Source organism: Euprymna scolopes, chromosome 19, assembly GCF_053919585.1.
Source record: "Euprymna scolopes isolate OS-2025 chromosome 19, ASM5391958v1, whole genome shotgun sequence".
Lineage (NCBI taxonomy): Eukaryota > Metazoa > Mollusca > Cephalopoda > Sepiida > Sepiolidae > Euprymna > Euprymna scolopes.
Window position 1 is genome coordinate 116,490,635 of NC_136500.1, and position 24,245 is coordinate 116,514,879.

General features: G+C 32.8%; 1 protein-coding gene across 1 annotated transcript in view; it reads left to right on the forward strand.

The window, feature by feature from the left end:
- Positions 1–520: 520 nt before the first annotated feature.
- LOC145239895 (MAP kinase-activated protein kinase 2-like) overlaps positions 521–24,245 on the forward strand; it is a 198,872-nt gene continuing 175,147 nt past the window's right edge. Inside the window, exons 1-2 of the mRNA XM_080103514.1 lie at positions 521–848; positions 1,589–1,768. Coding sequence (XP_079959640.1) covers positions 1,628–1,768 — 141 coding nt within the window. The 5' untranslated portion in view covers positions 521–848; positions 1,589–1,627. The remainder of the gene's footprint in view (positions 849–1,588; positions 1,769–24,245) is intronic.

Consider the following 24,245-nt stretch of genomic DNA (forward strand, 5'->3'; position numbering starts at 1 on the left):
GTAACAGTACCAGTACCCCTCCGGCCCTCCTCCCTTACATCGCTCATGGGGACTTGTTAAATTAAGAAAAGCTTAAGTTACGAAGCTGTCGAAAGTAAACCAAAGGTTCGCTTTATTAGCATATTTATAGTAGATCTATGTAATTTAATTTAAAAAAATTTAGTGTGAGTGAAGATATTTATGTTTACGGCATATGTAAACGAACGGGATTGACTTTTTTTTGAAATCCCAGAAATGTCAAAAAGAAAAATAAAAAAAGAAGAAAATGATGGATGCCTATTCGCATGGTGTGTTTTTTTAAGTGGAAATTAAAAAAAAAATAAATAAATATTGCCTGTAAGAAACGTGAGTATGCAATTGATTCAAGGTCATATTTTATTGTAGGTCAAGAAAATAAATTTGGTAAAATAACGTTAAATAAAAAGAAAACAGAAAAAAGAAAAGCGAAAGGAACAACAGGTGACCACGCCCACACATAATTGGTATTCGTTTTCGGTTTTTGTTTTTTGACAACATTTTTAGTGACGTAGTTCACATATTCTTAGATAGGTCACGAAAAGTATGTAGAAAGTGTCGCGTCACCGATTAGTGCCCCTCCCCCCATCCATCGTCTACTCCAAAGACCGAAAAGCAACGTCGGACACCACAAACAACTTCACTTTTATTTAAACTGGGGACATTTTTACTGTACAGATTATTATATAAGATATTGTTTTAACCAATAATCCTGGATTAGAAAAACAAACAACAAAAAACGACCTTTTCAAGTGTCCGGCTCTCTTCAAGCAAAGTCGATCTAACTTTCTTTTTATTTTATTTTTATATCCAAGTCTTTAAGAAGGCACAAGGTGCGACTGTTTGTCCTTTTTTTTTATTTGTGTGTGTGTGGTATTATTTATTTTTAAAATAATTAACAATAATATACTACCCCCCTAAATTTGTTTAAATATAGTTTACTTTTAATGTAAAATTAATAGTAATTAAGTATATCTGTTTTTTTTTAGTATTAGTACGATTTAATTACATTTTTCACCTTTTTGTGAAAAAGTACTTTTAAAATGTAATAGAAAAAAGTTTATTTTTATTTTATTTTATTTTTTAAATTATGTTTTCTTTATGTGTTTAATTTTCTCTTTTTTTTTTTTTTTTTTTTTTAATTAACTACTGTCCTGTCCATGATATTTAGCAGTTAAAACATTGGCTTGAAAAAGAATTTAGTTGGAACTTTTTATTTTTATTTTTTGTTTATATCCAATTTCTTTGTATTTTTTTTTCTCATGCGTGATCTATATATATTTCGTTTTTTAATTATATTAAAGGTGAAAATAAAAAAATAAAGAAGAAAAAAATACATATATTACAAGCATTTCTTTTAATTTTCTTTGATAACTTTAGACTTTTCTCTTGTCATGTCAACTGGTGTGTCAGGAAATATGACACTTATTACATGAAGGAAATAAGAAATTGGATATTAAGATTGAAAAAAGAAATAAAGTATAATTAAGCCCAACTTTTCTTTATCTGTCTTTTTAAATTAATTTTTAAATTACGTAGTGATTTAATTATTTGTATTTTATTTCCTGAAAAGACAATTGAGATTAATGGTCGCAGTCCGCAAAAGTGAATAATGTCGAGTGCAAGTTTTCGTCCAAAAGAGACCACCATTCTCGAGGAATATAAAATCACAGACAAAGTTCTTGGACTTGGCATAAATGGTAAAGTCTTGGAGTGTTTTGATCGGAAAACGGGCGAAAAGTACGCTTTAAAGGTAAATATTTTGATTTATTCCCCACCCCGGGGGGGGGGGGATGGGATGAAAAAGATCGTTTTTGTTTGGGTTGGTTTTGTTTTGCTCAACCGTTTGAATTGTCCTTAATAATTCTTTCGTTTAGGATCGCAAATATTCGACTTGTTTTATTTATTTCAATTTTTTACTCTAATCTTTAATTCTAATCAGAAATAATTTTTGAATGTTGAAGTCTACGAACTGTATCGTATCTGGCAGTTTCCGGGAGTTTTCATATTTTCATTTTAGTTTCGTTTTTATTTTTTTTATTTTACTTTTTTACCAGGATGTTTTGTAATTATTCCGTCGTTTCGCTAGGTACGGACAAAAAATGGGGGACCTAGTTTTGAAAGCCGATTTGTCATAATCTTTTTGTAGGTTTCCGACTATTTTTTGATTGTATTTGAAAGATAAAGGACTAAACTTAATTTCTAAAAGGGGAAAAATATTTGTACACGTGAAAAAAAAAAAAAAAAAAAAAATTATGAAAATGTTTTCACGGCGAGCTACCCAATTTATTAAATTGTTAGGCGAAAGTCTTTCACCTAACAATTTAATAAACACAAGTTTCCGTACGGGACGGCACCTTCTCTACATAATTACCATTTTTTTTTTGGGGGGGGGGGCGGACCTAATCGAGCCCCCGCCCCTGCCGTAAAATTATTATCGTCTATCACAGACTTAACTATTTGTAGGAAAATATTTTGGTGCTTGTGTACTTTTGCCACCGTGCTATATTTAGTTTTTTTTTTTTTTTTTTTTTTTTTTTCAGGTTAAATTCAAGCTTAATTACTTTTTTTTTCTTTAAATTAAATTGTTAGGTTGACGTACAGAATAGTTACAAAACACCCCCTCCCTCCCCATGTTAAGAATGGTTTTCAAAATAACTTTGCGCTTTTTTTAATTTTTTTTTTAATTTTTTTATTTTTTACTGGATATTATAGGTAACTATTAACAGGAAAATTGGTGCAAGTCCAGCTTAGCACTTGCGGCGATAATCGCTGAAATACATATCAAGATTAGTAGTAGAAAATTAAACATGAAAAACGAAAAAAATACTAGATAGTTTTGAAACATTTTTAGAGCATATTCATGAAAATATGGTAATTAAAAAAAAAAAAAAAAAAAATTCCCAATAAGCTTTGGAAAAAACATGTTTTGAACAATTGAAATTTTAATTATTTTTGAATAAAAAGAAAAAATGGGTTTGTATTACTGTACACATAGATTCGAAAAAGTTGTCAAAAAACAAATATATAACAAATAAATGTTATCAAAGGCAAGATAAGTTACTTTTCTACCAAACTGGATATATTTTTCGTGTTTTTATTCAATGTAACATATTTGTTTAGCTCGAAAAACATACAGTGTTTACCGATGTATTGGAAAATTCAAGATGGCGTCTTATTCTCTCTTTAACACAGTAAGTTTGGGAAAAGGTGTTATAAATAAAAAACTATACAAAATACTATTAAAAACCCGCCGAATATATGTCAACCTATGTCACGGTAACATATATTGAGCGAGTTTTTAACAGTATTTTATCTGGGTTTTTATTTATAACACGTTTTCCCAAACTTACCGTGTTAAAGAGAGAATCAGACGCCATCTTGAATTTTCCAATACATCGGTAAACACTGTATGCTTTTCGAGCTGAATAAACATGTTACATTGAATAAAAACACGAAAAATATATCCAGTTTGGTAGAAAAGTAACTTATCTTGCCTTTGATAACATTTATTTGTTATATATTTGTTTTTTGACAACTTTTTCGAATCTATGTGTACAGTAATACAAACCCGGTTTTCTTTATTTTTGTTTATCGTCACAAGTGCTAATCTGGATTTGCACCAATTTTCCTGTTAATAATTACCTCTCTAATCCCCCCCCCCAAAAAAAGAAAAAAATCCAGCAAAATATAGCAAAATAATCCGAAAAGCGCAAAGTTCTAGCCAAAATAATAATAATAACAAAGCCACACGCCAAAATTCTTTGCTCTCTTTTCAGATCAATGAAAGGTCTCTAGAACGCACAACATCGGAGCCGATGAATATTTAGCTATGGGGGCCTCTGGAATTAATTTTACGGCTTGTTCATTTTTTTTTTTTTTTTTTTTTTTGTCAACGTCAAGTTTCTTTCCAACTCCTCACAAAACTTTAAAATGACGACTTCTATAGGTTTTCGGTGGTGCTGAAAACGAATATTAAATTTGGAGCAGATAAGTAATTTTCATGATATGAAGAAATTACTTTTTCAAAAAGTGGGTGATCACTTTCCTATATAAACTTAACGTAAAAGGAGCACCCACTTTCTGGCCACCTAGTAATTTCTGCATATTTTTTTTTTTTTTTTTTAACATAGGCATCACCACTTATCAAGGGCAAGAGGCCACTCTAGGAAAAGGGTTAAAGAGTGTACAGTAGAAATTGGACAATATAGTAAGTGTTAGTAATAGAAATTCGGTAAATTTGTATATGGAACGGCTCATCGAAAACTTGTTTACGTTAGACTTGAAGACAACCATATTGTAGTCAGCTAGAAAGACAATTCCATCGGCAGTGCAGTTCATGGAATCTACGTTTACATTTATGCACAGATAAAGAGTGGGGGAAATTATTGATAGTGTTTTTTGCTAGACTGGTGTTTCTTGTGAAAATTCGACGAAGTGGGGGGGGGACCATAGATTGGAGCTCAGCTGAGCACTTGCCATGAAAATAACGATAAAGCAAACTCGCAACATCTCTTCTGTGATAAAGAGGTTGCAGGGAAGAGAAAAGGACATCCCCTACGAGGCTATGAAGTCTATTTTGAACTCTATCAAGGCAGGATAAATCCTTTCTAGGAGCTCCGGCCCAAATGTGGCAACAGTATTCCATCCTTGGGCGTACCTGGCTCTTATATAGAGAATTGCATCAGCAGTGATCGATCTACTGGATCGATAGAAGGATCCCACCATGTTTCCAGTGGCCTTGGCAACGGATTTAATGTATGTGTTCCATTTAAGATCGAGAGTAAAGGTCAAACCCAAAAGCTTGTCAAAACATGAAGCCTCAAGACGAGAGTCATTCATTTCAATTGATGCCAGATGGGGATCAGAGCGTTGCTGATGTAAAGATAAAAGCTTGGTTTTAGATGCATTAAAAGTAACAAGCCACCTCTTTCCCCATTGTACCACATGCTCAAGATCAGAGGAGAGAGAATCGGAGAGAACTTGGTCGTTTACGGTCTTAGATGTGCTACCATAGATAGTAGTGTAATCAGCATCAATGTCTATGAATGATGTAAGGATGTGATTTGGAAGATCATGAATGTAGATTAGGAAGAGAGTTGGGCCCAGGATGGACCCTTGAGGGACTCCAGCATTAATACTGTGAGCTTCTGATTTCTGCCCATCTTATGAACCTATCAGAGAGAAATGATTTATTAAATAAGACATTTCCAGCTATACCGTAGCTGGAGATCTTGTGAAGTAAACCTTTATGCCATACTCTATCAAAGGCCTTTGATATGTAAAGAGCAATTGCCCTAGAAAGGTAACCTCCGTCAAGAGATTCACTAATCCTCTGAGATATAACTGTAAGCACATTTGCTGTAGATCTAGCAGAAAGGAAACCATATTGTGTGTCACTAACGTTATTTTTGCTGAGATGGTTGATTACTTCTCTATTTAACAGATTCCAGCAACTTACTCATGACGCACAGGAGACTTATTGGCCTGTACTTAGAGGGAGATAAGCGATCACCTGAATTCTTAAATACAGGGCATACTGATGAGATTTTCCCGGGTGATGGGAAGCAATTCTCCTTAAGACAAGATTTAAACAGTTTTGTAAGTATGGGTGCTAGTTCTGGTTGAAGTCTTTTGAGTACTATAATTGGAATACCGTCAGGGCCGGTTGCTTTACTGGAATCAAGGTTCTTGATTAGCTTGGCAACATCACGTACAGATATTTGTATATCACATAGCGTGTTTTCTGATATTGGAGGAAATATTGGAGGTTGGCGGCCTTGGTCGCAAAGGGTAGAATTAGCTGCAAAGAGTTTAGCTTTGTCTGATGCTGACAAGATTACCTTTTTTTTTTTTTTACATGGTGGTCACCACTTATCAAGGCCCAGAAGCCACTCAGGGATAAGGGTTATTGCAAGTACAGTACGTTAGTGTGGAGATTTGATGAAGTGTTTACTTAAGGGGGCGGTTCATTAGGAATTTGTTAACGTTGGACTTGAAGACATCCAGGTTGTAGTCAGGTGGGTATTAGGCAGACAGAACAAAGTTCCACAGGCGTGCAGTTCTAAGAAAGAAACTTTGTTCATGGAATCCACGTTTTGATTTAGGCACAGATAAAGAGTGGGGGAAATTTTTCACAGTGGATTCAGCTAGACGGGTGTTTTTCGTGAAAGATTGGCGAGAGGGGACCAGAGATTGGAGTTCAGACGAGCACCTGCCATGGAAATAACGATAAAACAAGGATAGGCTCGGGTCCATTTATGATAGTTGGGATAGAACGCACGCTTCTGTAATTTTGTAAGTAATTTCTTCATATCATGAACAGTACTTATCTGCCCCAAATTTAAATTTGATATTCGTTTTCGGCATCACCAAAAACGTTTAAATGCCGTCATTTTAAAGTTGGAAAGAAACTTAACATTGACTTTTTAAAAAAAATTTTTTTAGTACCTGCCCCAACGGCTTTCGAGATAAACACCCCCAACCTCGAAAGCCGCTCTTAACATGGGGAGGTTAGAGAGGTGTCTATACTATGCTGGGGCAGGTCGTAAAAAATATTTTAAAACAAATTTAACTGTGATATTCGTTTTCAACACCCCCAAAAACCGGCGCTGTTTTTATTTTTACCAAGAGATTCATTCATTTTTTCATCCCATAATTTAGGACGCTAATTATGCTGTCAGTAATTTTACAAAAACGTACTTATGTTTTTCGTTCTTTTTTCATTATAGAACTTGTGTAGTTGTTAACAGGTGCTTCTGCAGTTTAATATTTCACAAAACTTCTGTTTACATTAGGGGGTGGTGGAGGGGCGAGTGGTGTTTCCGCGGCCGCCACAACACGCCCACCCCTCCACCACCCCCTAATATAAACAGAATTTTTGTGAAATATTAAACGATTCTTCTGCTCGGTTAATGTCGGCACGTTACTTATGGAAAAACGGTCGATTAAACGACAGAAGCACCTGTTAAAAACTATGCAAGTTCAATAAATAAATACCCACCTAAACAAAAAAAAAGAAAAAATGAACGAAAAACAAAAGTATATTTTTTTTAAAGCTGTTCATGTAAGCTTACTGACAGCATTATTAGCATCCTAACTTATGAAAAAATGAACAAATCTCTTAGTAAAAAAAAAAACGGCGCCGGTTTTCGGGAGTGCTGAAAATGAATATCGGTTAAATTTGTTTTGATATGAAGAAATTACTAGGTGGTTAGAAAGTGGGTGCTCATTTTACGTTAAATTTATATAGGAAAGTGATCCTCCACGTTTTGAAAAAGTAATTTCTTCATATCATGAAAACTATGTATCTGCCCCAAATTTAAATGTGATACTCGTTTTCAGCACCACTGAAAACATTTAAATGTCATTTTAAAGTTTTTTGAGGAGTTGGAAAGAAACTTGACATGACCCCTTTTTTTACTACACCCCCAACCTCGAAAGCAGCTCTTAACATGGGGAGGTTAGAGGGGTGTCTATACTACGCTGGGGCAGGTTGTAAAAAATACCCGTGCTGAAATAATTTAGAAATATATTAACATAAGGAAGGTGTTTTGTAACTATTAATATGTTCACCTTTCAATATAATAAAAAAATATACGTTCACCTAACAATATAATAAATGTACGTTCACCTAACAGTATAATAAAAAACGGATGCTAGTGCACTTATTGAACCACGCTATTTTTAAATAGTACTTGCAAGTTAAATTAAAGTTTTACAATCTGTTTTTGGCTATTTTGACTTATAGTGTGTGTGAAAAAAAAATAAAAATGGCCGAAATCACCTGGTAAATCAAAATTGCGAAATATGAAATGTCGGGGATATGAAACGAAACACGCATGCCGGCTATTGAAAGAGAATCGTTCATTTAACTGGGATTCGGATAGAAACAAGAAAATAAATAAATTCGATCTTTTTTTTTTCGTTGAAAAGATTTCTTTAGGCACGACCAAAAAATGAAAAAGACCAATTTTTTTTTTTTAAAAAGATTTTTTAAACGAATTAAAATCTATTCAAATCCATTCTTGAGCGACTTTTTTTTCCAGAAGCCTAAATTTTATACGAAAAGCAGAATAATATTTCTAATAGAACTTTAAAATAAAAAAACACAATTCACCACCATTTTTGTCTCGATGGATAACACATTTGAATATTTTTTCAAAGGTTTTTTAACCAATTAATTTTTTTTTTTTTTTTTTTTTGTTGTCTAAAATTTAGGATGATTTGCTATCGGAATATGCAAAAATATTACATAAGTAATTTACAATTAATTCCATCTTTTATCTCACTATAGATTTTGTATGGCAAAATTAAAAAATCCAAAATTTAATGATAGTTTGGAAGAAACTATGATAGCCTTTATAGGACTAAATGAACTTATTTAGTCTTGTTAATTTCCATGTGTTTTTAACATTTGTTTTGACAATTAAGTGAAGAATCAACTTTGTAAGGGTTTAGTTCTTTTTTCATTAGTGATATATATTTGTTACCTACATAATCCCTAACGTTAAACAACGATGAGATTGGCTAGTAGCAGATGGGTGACCATTTTGGGAACACTAGGTGCCATATGTGTTGGAGACAACTTCTGTATTTAGTATCACACTTAGTCGTCTTGACCCTGCCTTGCTATCAGGACCAAGTGTTTCTGGACGAGAGTGTGGTAGATGCAAGTCCTCCACACTGTAAACTAAGTCAAGTGCAAGCTACAGCAAAAAGGAAAGGGGGAGATAACTGCTTGTAAATACAAACTGTGTGTAGGCTTTATGATCTTCCATAGGTGAGTTGATATCATGTAACAACAAATTGCTGAAAGAAATTATCATATTTTTAGCAAAATGCGCAGTTATTTATTAAGTTTTTTTTTTTTTTTAATGGTATAGATTCTTCAAAGCATTTTCTATTTAATGGTATATTAGCAATATTGGGTTCCCTAAAAGAAAATTTATTTTCAAAGATTTAACATGTGTGCATAATTTTTGATACTGGTGCACTAAATAATAACCCTATTTCAGCACGGTTCAATAAATGCATTGGTATCAAAAATTGTGCACACACGTAGGTATACCAAAGAGTTTTCTTGTTAATTTAAAAATTGTAAATGTTGTATGATGAAACTTGAAAATTATGTATTAAGAAAAGAAAAAAAAGGAAGAAAATTTGTCCGGGAAAAACCTTTGTAAATATCGGGCGATGAAACTTGAAGATATATATATATATATACAACCTTTGAGATTTAAAAAAAAAAAAAAAAAAATCACTCGACCGCCGGTCGAGTGTGATGGAAAATTTACTCGCCCCAAAATATTTTTACTCGTCCGAATTTATGTCTTTGTTTCAGTCAATAATAGTAAATAATTTTACAATTTAATTATATTTTTCTTCTTTATTCTTAATAAAAATATCAACAAACTATTCTTCCGATACCCAAATCATGTCGTAAAATTTCATACAAAAATTAAAATATCTAGCCTAAACCGCGGGTGTTGAAAAAAAAGTGTTACAAAATCTCTGGGTATTCATGATTGTGGTACGAGATCTCAGTGGCCCGAAATCTCCGATATTAAAAAAAAAAAATACCATTTAGCTGAAATGAACTAGATTTCTTAGAAAATTGGCATGGTTTAATATCTTTTTAAAATTTAAACGGTTAATTTTTCTTTGTAATTTATGGAAAAAAAGCCGATATAGAACAGAAATTGGTCTCTTTTGTTTCTATTAAAACAAAGAATTCACCTCGGAACAACATTCTAAAATTTAGAATATTATTTTTAAAATTGGGTATCGATGATTTTTTTTAAAGTTGTGCAAAAAAGAGCATGCAAATATCTGAATTGATATAATTGAGAAAAATATGATTACTTGTATAATTTAATTTTCGGTGCGTGCTTGACGGAACGATGCATTTTTTTTCCTTTCAAATGTTCGTCTTTACTTTTGTAAGCATGAAGTGTATGTAGTTTTTAACGTCGAAATTTTTTTCCAGATGAATTTCAAAATCAGAGAGCTAAATGAAGGTGACGCGAATGTGTAAATTTGATCTCTTGTTGACCTTTAGCATGACTACTCTTTTTTCAATACATATTCCAATGGTCTCACAGCTAGAGATGAAAGAATTCACAAATGATGAGACATAGGTCATTCTAATTCACCGCATATTTGAGGGTCGTAAAATAAATGAATTTTTCTGGTTTCTTTATTTAAAGAAATTTTATTGACTGGCGCGCGAGTGATTTACGACTTTTAGTTGCCCCAAGAAATTTTCAATCGACTGTAAAGTCTCAAAGGCTGTGTGTATGTATATATATATATATATATATATATATGATGATTGCAATGTCTTGTCAGATGAGTGCCACTCTCTCAGACACTCTCAGACAGTGCATAAGCCCAAAAATGACTTCCATCGCCAAAGGACCATTTTAATAGACAAATGCCCGAGGGAGTATCTATACACAGATGATGTTACAGAGTCTTAGTTTTGTACAACTAAGTCTCTCTCTTGGTTCAAAATGCAAGCAAGAGCAAGATAGCCAGCAACAAGTTAAACTGCAGACCAGCTTAATGCGGGTACTGGTCTCCCGCTTCATGTTTTTTTAAAAATCAGATTTGCTTCTCCTAGAAAGGTTGCCTTCACCACAGCTTAGGGGAGCCCTCTCCACCCCAACACACACATACATACACACAAACACACATGGTGCTAGTTGGTCATTGACCTGAAAAAGGGTTCATTCGCCCTTTGGAAGGTCTTGTTTTTAATTCTTCAGGGAGACTAGTCACCCTCCTCACCAAACAAGTCTGGTGAGGGAACCAGTTTAGTCGCCGGTGACCTGACCATGAGGCAGGTAGTACTTGGTTACATGGTACCAGTAGCACATGACCTGACATACATATGTGTGTGTGTGTACACACACACACATACACACCAGGTTAAAGGTATTCAGGAGATAATACCCATTAATTAAAACAGGGTTATTAAGAGGGCTCAATAAAAAAGAGCCAAATATATTTTTATTTATAGACATTACATATTCGCTACACTAACCATGCTAATGTTTTGGAGCAAATTAGTATATTAAAAACCAATTTTTCCTCATCAGGTGAGAGAAATAAAGTTTATATCTGCTAAGATGCTCTGAATAGCAGATATAAACTTCATTTCTCTCACCTGATGAGGAACAATTTTTTTTAACATACCAATTTGCTCCGAAACATTAGCATGGTTAGTGTTGAGAGTATATAATACTTGTCTCTCTCTCTCTCTCTCTATATATATATATATATATATATATATATATATATATATATACTGAACAAATGATTAATAAAACCTGTTAAAAGACCTCTTGAAAAAGAGTTAAAAACATATTTAATTTTAAAAAAGGAAGCACAAGATAAGTGGATAGTCCTTAATCCGCGGAGTTTCGAAGAAATACTCTCCTTCTCATCAGAGGGCAGGAATTAGCAAAATGCGGGATCGAATTTTGCATATAAAAGTATTTAATGAAACTACAAGTAAGTCACAGATCTTATTTGGTTAAAAAAAAAGGGGTGAGGTAAGGGGAATAGGAGGTAAAAGAAAAATGATAAAAAGATTTCACATGAATGGATAGTCCGGTGAAGGGTAAAAAATCCAAGAATTTTTTTTTTTATATATATATATATATATAATGCCGCTTCCCATTTGGAGGTACCAAATTGATAAAAGGGAAAATTATTCCCAAATCGCATTTAGGTAAAAATGCACTTTCATGTAAATAATTGAATTTATTCAAAACATATAGTAAAAACAAATAAAATAACATCTACGTAAATTGTGATATATCCAAACAGTCATGCGAGATGGTCCAATTGTAAGAGTTCAGGCTTGTTATCATGAGACTCCGATTTAGAATCTTGCTAGATTCAGCCACTCTGAGTCGTAGATGACGAAACACGTCAGTGGCTAATTATATTTTAAAAACATATATATATATATATATATATAAAATAACCAGAAAGGGGTGAAATTCAAAGGCCAAACTGTTTAAAAAAAGCTAAATTTGCGAAATTTGACTTATAAACGTTGAGTGGTTCAAAAACGGTTGATCGATTAGAATGTTGCATTGGAACCTATGCACGTCTTAGAAATATTGACTTTGATAATCTGGTAGATTAGTGTTTATTTGATAATGACCCACTGAAAAAAATTGAAAAGACGAAACTAAAAAGATATAATAAAGCTTGAATTCAACTTTCAAATACTATTTAAAAAGAAAAATAGCACGGTGACATGGTGCGTAATTTATTTAAATTGTTAAATAAAATTACAGAGTATTTAAAAATACCTTCCTCTCCCCATGTTAAGAATGGGTTTCTAAATGTTTGTGTGGTCCGTATTCTGCATTAGTACGATACAATTTATGCAAACTTTAAAAAAAAAAAAAAAATTTATATACTTTTCTGTCCAACATATTAAGTTTCCAAATGATTTTCAAATTTTGATAAGTCACAAAGTATTTACAGTTTTAGAAAAAAAAAAAAAAATGTAAAAAATGAGAAAAAGTATAAAATAAAGTTGAGGATTTCATTCCAGCGCACTTGATATAGATTGTTTTCTGAAGGGTTGAGAATTCTAGTGTTAACAAATCTATACTTTAGTATTTAGAAACGAAAATGCATTCTGGGGATTTTTTAAAAATTGAATTTTAATACTTTATGCTATTTTTTCAAAAAAATTATTTCAATATATAATCAAGCAATAACAACAAAATAATTGTACATCTTGTGATGTAGAGGCGAGAAACGCTCACAATGAATTGTGGTAAATGGCTGTTGCACTGATTTCTCTGTGGCCGTGTAAAATTATAAAGTGATTTTGAAGCCTTTAAGCTGTCAATCTGAAATTAATCTCTCACTAACTTAAACAAATTTCAACTTTTTTTTTTCTTTTTAGAAAATGAATATTTTTAGATTGCAACTGAATTGTATAAACAGAACCAAAGTTTTTCAACTTTTTTTTTTTTTTGTAGCCATTAGATATGAATTTAAATATTAAAACCATCACTTTTTTCTTTAATAAATAAGATACTTGTTTAATGTTTATCCCATCTATATTTTCTTTTGCACACACACACACACACACAAAACATGCATATTTACTTATTCAAGCGTGGCCAATGTAAATAGAAGGCCCTTCCATTAAAATCACATAACCTGCTGACGTCATAGAATAAAGTACAATGGCCACAGTTAGGTGATAGAACGACTATTAGGATAGTTATCTTCTATTTCAATTCTCAAAGAAATTGCCAAGGGATATATAAAACTGGTTCAAAAGTGATTGTATTTTCTTTTCCAAAAGATAAAGAATTATTTTACATTTGGACAAGTTAAAAGGTGTATTTGTGAGTACATGTGTGTGTGTGTATACATATATATATATACAAGCATGTCTGCACGTCTGATTGAACACAATTACATTTTCTTTTTCTTTGAGGCTTGGTGTAAATATAACAAATATACTTGCAGTATTTAATAACTAACAAAAAACTAAAACTATAAAATAAGAAAATCGAAATTAAAAATAATTCGCCCCTAACCATCCTGCACCCACCTATTATAACCAATAAAAATAAAATAAAAAAAATTATAAATACACCAAGCCTGAAAGGAAAAGAAAACAACAATCGGTCCTGATGATAATCGGATGCGCTGATAAAGCTCTTCAGTAGAATATGACTGAACAACAACTTTTGGGCGCCATTTTATACAACATTCCAGCTGAAAAAAAAAGACTGCTCAACAAATGGAAAAGAAATCCTGAAAAATTGGAAAAAAGAATAACTCTGTCGTGTTCAATCAGATGTTCAATAATTATTTGCTGCCAAAATATACAAATATATATTAATCATGGCCCTTTTAAGAAAAATATCCCATAAATTTCAAACAGTTTTCTACCTTTTAGTTTTGAAACAAAAAGCAGAAAGCATGGCTATAATTATCGGAAATTAAACATAGTACCTTTTAAACACTAAAGCATCTTTGGGGAACTAAAAAATACTTCAGCTTTCTTGCCTTAACATCCCAATTATATGTTGAAATTGAATAAGTTTTTTATGAATCACGATTCCTAACGATTTCCATTCATTTTCACCAGCCTTTCTCTTTATTCTGAAAAAACCCAAAACAAAACAAAATACTTTGAAACTTTGTTTTTTCCGAGGAGCTTTGGTGATTCATTTGAATATCGATTGCTGACGTTTATATGGCCGATCTGTCCAGGCTATGTATCCTTATTAAACACATTTAGGTTTGCCATTCCTGATGCTCTGCACACGGTTTCCAAATGCATCTTTTGCATATTATTGCAACTGAGTTTATTCAGGTACAACCTGGTTTCTATCACTTCAGTGTAGATTAACTGTCTCTGAGTTGTTTGGGGTTTGTATGCCATTCAATGAAACACCCGTAAGACATAAAATAGTATGAAAGAAAATATATAAAAATGTTTTTTGAATTTGGAATGCAAACTACTGATATGTATAAACTTTTTAGGGTACTCATGAAGAGAGTGATCCGTGCTGAAATAATGTTATTATTTAAAAAGCCATTCTTAACATGGTGAGGGTGTTTTGTACCTATTCTGTACTTTAACCTTACAATTGAATAAAAAACATAAAACTTTAAACTTGGAAATACGATTTAAAAAATAGCGCGGATCAGTAAGCGCATTAGCACCCCTTTTTATGATAAATGAACAGAACAAAGTCATTGCTTAAAAAATGTATTAAAATTGTTTTGAGGAAAATAATTTTGTAAACAAATGATTAAATGTGACATTTTCAATTGAAATGTCACTGACGTGTGCTAACTTGTTTAGGAAGATACCAAGATTCATTGATGGATTTAAATTCGTGATTATTTTTAAAATCCTTTTCGTGTAAGTTTTCATCTGAGATGAATATCATAAAATGAATAAAACTTTGTACTTATTTTGCTTAAACTTATGTTTCTTGCTTATGGACAGAATATTTAAAAAAAAAAAAAATGTTGCATTTTTTTTTTTTTTTTTTTTTTTTTTTTTCATTTTACCACTCATAAAGTAACTTTCCTTTTTTATATCCGAGTCTTCGATAAGGCACATTTTTAGCCAGAGTCTATCCTTAAACTTGTTTGCCCATGATCCCATTTCATCAAGGGTAATTTGCAATATGGAAGATGGGAAAATATGTCAAGGTTGATAAATTTTGTTAAAAAATCGTTACGTTATAAGTGAAAAATTTAATATTAAGAATAGAATTTTTTTTTTTCTGAACAATATTATGAAACCTTAAAAGTCCTTTTGTTTTCAAAATCCTTTGTTTGTAAACATAAATCTAGATTTTAAAGGAAGGGGTCTCTGTTAAAATCTAAATTTTTAGTAAAAATGTCAAAACTAGCAAAAAATATGCTCTGTTCTATCAGAAGTGTATAAAATGAATCTTGGGTTTACTTTTGACAGCTTTACAACTCTTGTTTCTTTAATTTTTTACCTTTTAGTCCTTGCATTCCATGGGTAATGTTCCTGACAAAAGAATTGCTGTTTTCTGGGTCAGAATTTATCAATTTATCGTTGGCTAGTTTTTTATCTGGAAGTACTATTTTGAGATTTTTTCTTTTTTTCTTTAAAAAAAAAAAAAAAAAATAGGTTAACTGCCCTAAAACGTTTGAATGGCTCAAAATAGTGAATCATTTTACATTAAATTCTAAAATAATTTTTACCTTTCGTTAAAGTTTTTCATGGTGTTCAAATGTAATTGTCTACAAAGGTAGAATTGCATATTTTGGAGAGGTGGTCAGATGGGGGGGGGTAACAGAAGGTATTAATCTACAACAAAATCAAAGGAATATTGCGATATATTTATTTTTAAACAGTCCTAGATTTAGATTTCAGGTTTTTTGTACCTAAAATGCATTAAAATTTAGCTTTGAGTTTTATATATTTTTTTTTCTTTTCATGAACACATGGCATTTTTAAAGAGTTGCAGCATATTTATGTGCATTTACTGCAGATTATTTAGAAACCATTAATTTTCAGTAGCATATTCTTATTCCTTGCATAAAATTATACACATATAGCAAATTTCATTGCTTAATCTTGTGTTTTAACAAAGATATAATATTTTTACTGAAAAAGTAGTGTAAAAAATGTGACGAAACGCATATGGTCTTAAAGAGGGAAAATATCCAAACGTGTGAAGCACAAAAATAGTGATAACTTCCTTAATTTTAATCAGATTTAAAAAATTAAACAATGTTCTTTTTTAGCTCATCAAGCTCTTTCTATGTATGCCATTATTGAGATATTTTAAGCCATTTCAATTTTTTCATGTGTATTGTTACTTAATAGGATGGGATTATGAAAACAGGAGGTACAATATGCCTTCTGTGATAGAGGAGGTAATACCTGGGGGAATCTTCCATGAAAGGGAGGAAAATTGGGCCTTTTTTATTGACTAATGCTGGGTGTTGTTGTCGAAGTTTCTGATGCATTTCATTGATTTGTTGACAGTACATCTCTGCCATAACATCCAATATAAACAAGTTCTTGATGAACTGTCCCTCTAAATAATCCAATTTACAAAATTTCCACTGCTTATGTTTACTACGCTATAATCACATTGACTAATGTATACCCATCAACCCTTATCCTTGAGTGACCTCCGGGCCTTGCTAAGTGGTGATTCTTGTGTGTGGGTGGGGGGGGGAGGGTATGCAAATTATTAAAAATGGGCGTTTGCAGATTACTATATATACAATATTTTACAGGTTACATCATGGAATTAAATAAGCATAAGCCTTTTTAATGTTAAAATAGAATAGGTGGAAAAAGCTTTTGTATTTATTCATGTAGATGAGCACTGAGTTACAACATTATTTTTTAATGTTTAAAAGTTTTTCTTAGGAAGCAATGTTTTCTACAAGACATTTTTATCCGGCGACCATTTTAGGAGAAAAAAAAAAAATGGTTACTCGTTCTTCCCTATGCTATGTTAACAACAGAGTGATCATTTTATACTAAATTATTATAGTAAATGCCCCACTCCCTCTCTATTGAAATTAAACATATTTATATATTTTTAAACTTAAATCCAAGAAAAAAAAACAAAAAACAAAAAAAAAAACGAAAAATAAATTTTTATTTTCTCCATTACAGTGTAAGGGTAAAGAATAAAATTCATTTTAACTTGTATATTTCAGTTAATTAAATCTATGGCCAACTGCCATAAGACCTAAAACTGTTACTACTTCTTAGCCTCTTTTGTCTATAAATTTAATGTCGAATGAAATGGTTTCTTTCTTCCATTAATATTCATCGTTTTTATTTGTTGCATTCGTGTGAAAATAGTTATTTTCACAACAATTGTTTTAATTTAGTCTTGAAAACTTTGTCTTTATTTATTTATTTATTTATTTTTGTAGTGTAAAAAACCTGTGTTTCATATCTTGACTTTCATTTCTCGACTCCTATTTCAAGAGAGTAATAGTATCCGTTTTACCCTTGGCACACCTTTTTTTTTTTATCAACATTAAAAAAAAAAAAGAGGTAATTGAGACTTGAGTTTTTAAAATTACAATGAATTAAATATTTGGTCATTAATTGGTGCAATAAGTCCATCTTAATAATGCGTTTTCGTTTTTACATTTTTTTATTATTATTTTTTTATAAACAGCAAAAATCCCAATGATTTCTGTTTGCTTGAATCTGATGTCCTTAAAGAAATTGGAGACACAAGAAATTAGGTTAAAGGAAATGCTTTTTCTTTTTTTTCTTCTTTTTTATCAATTGAGGCCACTTGTTTATTTATTCAGTTGCGGTTAGCAGTTTTTTTTTTTTCTCTTCAAAGAGACTCATAGTAATTTCTAGTTGTTAGTTGTTTTACTGCTTGCATGTCAAAAAAAAAAAAAAAAAAAAAAAAAAAAAATTAGATGTAATTTTTTCTGCTCCACTCAACCATGATACATTTTAAAGCTAGTTTTTTTTTTTTTTTTAAATATACATTAAACAAGCAAAAATACCCATGATCATCACCAAATTTGTAAAAACTTAATTTTGCAAGATATTAGGGCATCCCCCCCCCCCAGATTATCCCTTTTAGATAATCTTACCTATTCCTTTTGGTAGTGAGGTAGGTTAATTCCCTGCTACCTGTGGCACCCCTATTCATAAAGAATTTTTGTTGGGATGATATGTTTTCATATCTAGACTAGCCTGAGTGCCTGGCGTTGCCCGAGTGTTTGGAGGTGTGTGTTGAAAAAAAAAAAAAAAAGTGTTAGTAGGCAGACGTACCGTGAAGGATGAAAAGAACTTAAAAAAAAAAAAAAAGTGATGTCTTTGCTGTTGCGTCCCTCGCCAAACCGGAAGTGATTAAGGTTTAAATTAAGGCTAGTCAATCGAAAAGAGGGGATGACCTCTCCTTGTACAAAACTGCCCAGTTGAGGGTGAAGGAATTAATGTTTTTAGCTAATTTTTCGATATTTGTCGTTTGAAGGGTCGAGCTTCAACACGATACTGATCCCGTAAAAATCCATCACCTCTTTCGAAAGTTTTAACTAGACATACATACATTTAAGCAGACGGGTGAGATTTATATTATAGACTAGCGGGGGGTACCCGGCGTTGCCCGAGTGTTTGGAGATGTGTGTGTTGGATGAAGGATGGGGCTTTCATATAAGACCAAGTTTGTCAATTTTTGTTCAGTCTGTCGAAAGTTTTTAGCAGACATACACACATGCATACATTTTCGCTTTTATATATATAGACTAGCGAGGGGTACCCGGCGTTGCCCAAGTGTTTGGAGGGGGTGGGGGTGTTAATGAAAACCTAAGAATAAGCGAAGTAAAAAAAGAAAACAGAAAAACGAACCCGGGCGGTGGGGGTGGGGTAATCAAAATATCGAAAAAAAAAACCACAAAAAACTAATGTAAGGCAAATGAACGATGTTAAATGTAAAAATCGAAAAAAACAAAAACAAAAAAGAAAACAGAAAAACGAACGTTAAAAAAAAACACTTGAAAAATGGCTTAAGTAAGCCTGTTTCGATATTAAAATTTAAAAAATCGATGGGTACCCGGGTGTTTTTGGGTGTGTGGTCGGGAGTGTTAATGAAAACCTAAGAATAAGCGAAGTAAAAAAAAAAAAAAAAAAAAAAAAAAAAACTCAGAAAAACGAACGTTATGTGAAAAATGGCTTAAATAACACTGGTTCAATATTTAAATTTAAAAAATCGAAAAAAAAAAAAAGACATCTCACACCACGATTCGAACCCAAAACATTTAGATAATGAACCAACGTGCTAACCAACTGAGCTAACACGATGTACATGAAATTCAGTCAGTTCTTCAACTATTTAAACTAAATCAGGTCATGACGTCATCTGACGCATGCGTAGAACCGGTCGTTGTCATGAGAGGACGGTTTTTGTTGACCCCCCCCCTGTAAAAATTGTCGATTTCGGGGTGAAAAAATTAACGTTTTTGGCCAATGTTTTAATATTTTTCGGGCGAAGGATGGAGCTTCAATATGATACCAAGTTTGTGAATTTTTGTTCTGTCGCAAGTTTTTAGCAGACACACAAACATACATACATTTTCGCTTTTATATATATAGATTACTACTTTGGTGGTAACTGGATTCTCCCTACATTAAAAATTGATGTATTTAACTGTAGAGTTAAGTAAATATTGACTTTATCCTGCATTAAGCCATTTAAATTTAAATAGGTATATTTGTGTACGGGGTCATTGCCCATCATTTAATGCATTTTGCATTCATGAGGATCTACAATGAATCTACAGGTATTTATCATGTCCAGATTGTCAACTTTTTGGATTAGCTCAATTCTTTCTACATTAAAAACCAAACTTGTTTTTATCTGAGGTTTTGATATTCCTCAAACACCATGTTTGCCTGGCATGAACATTGATATATTTTACTGAAAAGAAATTAGACATTTTTATTTTTCAATATTGAACATTTTCCCAAGGCATGGTTTGCATATATTTTATTGTAATGTACCAATACAAATAAATGCATCTTTTATACTAACTTTTATGGCACAATCACGTTGACACACCGGTTCTTGCCAGATCACCGAAGTTAAGCAACGTTGAGCCTGGCCATGGGTAACCATTTGGAAAGACTAGGTGCTGTATGTACCTTCTGGGAAGGTTGGGCGTGGGGCCAGCACCCTCACCCTGTAAAAAGAACTTATTGCTACAAAAAACGTCTATAAAAGTTGTAGATGGCCTATGCCCCTCCAATGGCTCAAAGGCTATGAATGGATTATACTAACTTATTTGGTAAATTGGATTACTTAATGAGGGATGGCTCATCAAGAACTTGTTTCCGTTGGACTTGAAGATGACCATATTGTAGTCAGTTAGAAAGCAGGAAAACGGAATTTTACAGGTGTGCAGTTCTAAAAAAAAAAGAAGCTTTGTTTATGGAATCTACGTTTAGGTTTAGGCACAGATAAATAGTGGGGTAAATTATTGATAGTGATTTCAGCTAGATTAGTGTTTTTCGTGAAAGTCGGGGAGGACCATAGCTTGGAGCTCAGATGAGCACTTGCCATGAAAATAACGATAAAACAGACACTCGCAATGTCTCTTCTGTAGGAAATAGGTTGTAGGGAAGAGAAAAGGAATCCTCCACTAGGCTACAAAGTCTATTTTGAACTCTGTCTAACAGCTCCTGCCCAGATGTGGCAAGTTTTCTATCCTTGGATGTACCTGACTCTTATATAGGTAGAGAATTGCATCAGCAGTAAGATATCTTCTGGAGCGGTAGAAGGATCCCATTTTTCCAGCAGCCTTAGCAATGGATTTGATGTACATGTTACATCTCAAATCAGGAGTAAAGGTCAGACCTCGAAGCTTGTCAAAACATTGAGCCTCCCCAAGACAAGAGCTGTTCATTTCATGCCAGATGGGGATCAGAACGTTGGTGATATAAAAGCTTGGTTTTAGATGCATTAAAATTAACCAGCCGCCTCTTTCCCCATTGCACCATGTGATCAAGATAGATGGTAGTGTCGTCAGTATGTCTATGAATGATCTTAGGATGTGATTTGGAAGATCATTGATGTAGATCAGAAAGAGAGGTGGGCCCAGGGTGGACCCCTGAGCGACTCCAGCATTAATACTGTGAGCTTCTGATTTCTGCCCATCTTTTACTCTTATGAACCTATCAGGGAGAAAGTCGTTAATAATTGAAAAGACATTTTCAGCTATACTGTAGCTGGAAATTTTGTGGCGTAGACCTTTGTCATACCCTATTAAAAGCCTTTTATATGTCAAGAGTAATTGCCCTAGAAAGGAAGCCTGTCGAGAGATTCACTAATCCTATGAGATATAACCGTTAGCACATCTGCTGTAGATCTGGCAGAACAGAAACCATATTGCATGTTAGTAATGAGGCTTTTTGCTAAGGTGGTTAACTACTTCTCTATTTAATACATTCAATCAACTTGCTCTTGACGCAAAGGAGACTGATTGGTCTGTATTGACAGGGAGATGACCAATCGATTTAAATACGGGACATACTGATGAGGTTTTCCAGGGTGTTGGGAAGCAATTCTTCATAAGACAACATTTAAACAGCTTTGTTAGTTCTGGTTGAAGCTTTTTGAGCACTGTAATAGGAATGCCATGAGGGCCAGTTGCTTTACTGGAATCAAGATTTTTGATTAGCTTGGCAACATCATGCAGACATTTGTATGTTGCATAGCCTGTTTTCAAACACAGGAGAAAATATGGGAGAATTGGTGGCTCTGATCGCATTAGGTAGAATTAGCTGCAAAGTTTTTGGCAAAAAGTTTGGTTTTGTCCGATGCTGATGAGATTACCTCAGGTCCATTGATGTTGGTTGGGATAAAGCACATACTTATATTCAGGACTCTGTTTGTTATTTGCCAAAATTGGTGGGAACCAAGCCGCTACTTTGGACTTGACTGACTGAGCATACAACTCTCTTGCATTCTTTATTACTCTTTTACAGTGGTTGCTGGCAGTCCTGGAGGCGGCATTAGTCTCAGTGCATCTATTACGTTGGAAGCATAGAAACAGTGATTTCTGTGCACAATGGCAGCAGCACATTCTGGAGAAAACCATGGCTGGCTGTTAGGTTTTTGCTAGAATTTTTTGGAAAGTATGAAGCAGTCTATACCTACAATTAACTATTCCATCAGGCCTGATACCATGGAGGACACATTCTTTTTAAACATGGAATGTAGAGGTAGATCTGATATAAATGTACGAAAGCTATCCCAGTCAGCCATAGAGTATCAATATACTGTACAATAGAGAGGTATGTCGGAGAACTCATTACATTTTGTTTTTATCTTAACTGAAACCACCGAGTGGTCGGAAGATCTCCTTAGGGATGGAACAGAAGATAAGCATAACTCAGGGCAAGTTGTGAGAAAAAGGTCTGGGAGACTTGCATGCTGACCATCAGTGTCAAGCACATAGGTGGGTTCGTGAACAATCTGAGTTGGGTCATAAGCAATGGAGAAATCATGACAGAATCACTCATCATCTGTCTTGTTTGAGTCGGCTAATCTTTCCACATTGTTAACATTGAAGTCTTCACAGACATCAATATTAGCCGAAGGATGAGCAGACAGGATGTGGTAAATTTTCTTAGATATGCTCTTAAAGGTAGTAACTTTGCTGTTATGAGGGCAAATATAAATGCAGTGGTGTGAACAAGTGCAATCCGAAAGCACATATAGGGTAATTTAGGGTCTTCTCTGGAGATGTCCTTACCACATGGAAAACCATCTCTAATGTAGGCACATATTCCATGTCCATGGGGGTCAGATTTGGATGTTAAATTAAAATATCCTTTAATTACAAACTCGTCTAGAGAAATAGTCAGTCCTATGGTAGTTTCACTTAGGAGGAATAGGTCTGGCTTGGTCTCCTGTAATTGGATTTCAGCCTCTGGAAGGTTGGGACGTAGACCCCTGATGTTGAAGGAGACATGGTAGTGGAGGTCTACGTTGGAAGTTAGTGTTTTCATCTTATTGCTATGCAATAATGCACAATATAAAATAAATAAATAAATAAAACTACGGATAATAGTTGAATGAAATCGATCCCTCGATAAAAAACTGTAAAAATTAATAATTAATAAAAATTTGTTTTTTAATGGAATATGCAAATTAACATTTATGAAGTGACTTGTCTATCCATAAAGTGTAGAAAATATAAGTAGAACTAAGTGTAATAATTAAATAATACCGGTTGTCCATGAAAAACACAGAAATGAATAATTAATGAAAGTTTATTATATGCAAATTAGTTAAGTTATGAAGTCACTCACATATCCATGACTAAGTATACTAAAGTTTGGTTTAATAATTTTTAAATAGAAAAAATAAGGAATTAGCAATGTAAGTGCGACAAAAAAATAGATAGAAAAAAAAATATATACACACACACACACACACATTTAGCACTTTCAAAAAGTTTTATTTCAATAGATTAGAACTTATCTAATATACATGCACACACACACACACACATATATAATATTCTAATTTATGCAGATTTTGTATTCATAAATATAGTCAACTATATCACTTATTGTATTGTACCCAATATACAGTAGCAATTTCGAAAAGTTTAAAAAAAAAAAAAAAAAAAAAAGACTTTGGTGCCATCAGCTGGAATTGAAACCAAAACATACAATTCTCCAGCCTCATGCCTTAGTATATGAGTCAAGCCCATAAGCATATAAGTAATTCAAAAATAAAGTCGTTTAACTTATGAATGTAGATTTATGCATGCAAACAGGTTTAGTCAGATATTCCTGTGTAGGTCAACTGTTTTGTTAAAAGTGTGCTACATATTCAAATATATTATACATCAAATATCAACTCTGTAGACAAAATATACAGAGGAGCTTGGTAGAGACTTTTTGCACATACTTACAAAGTCACTTTTTTATGTGTGTGTGTGTGTGTGCTAGAACGTCTTCATCTTAAATTATATGCAATTATGCAGAAACTATGCATGAATACAATTCAGCATAATAGTTAAATAAAACCATCTCATAAGAAACCATAAAAAGTAACTAATGCTCATTTTTCAAATGAATATGTAAATTAACCTTCATGTAGTCGCTCGCAGATTCACGACTGAGTATATTAAGCTCCTTTTAATATCAATGTCAGAACAAGAAAAACACTCTATTTATA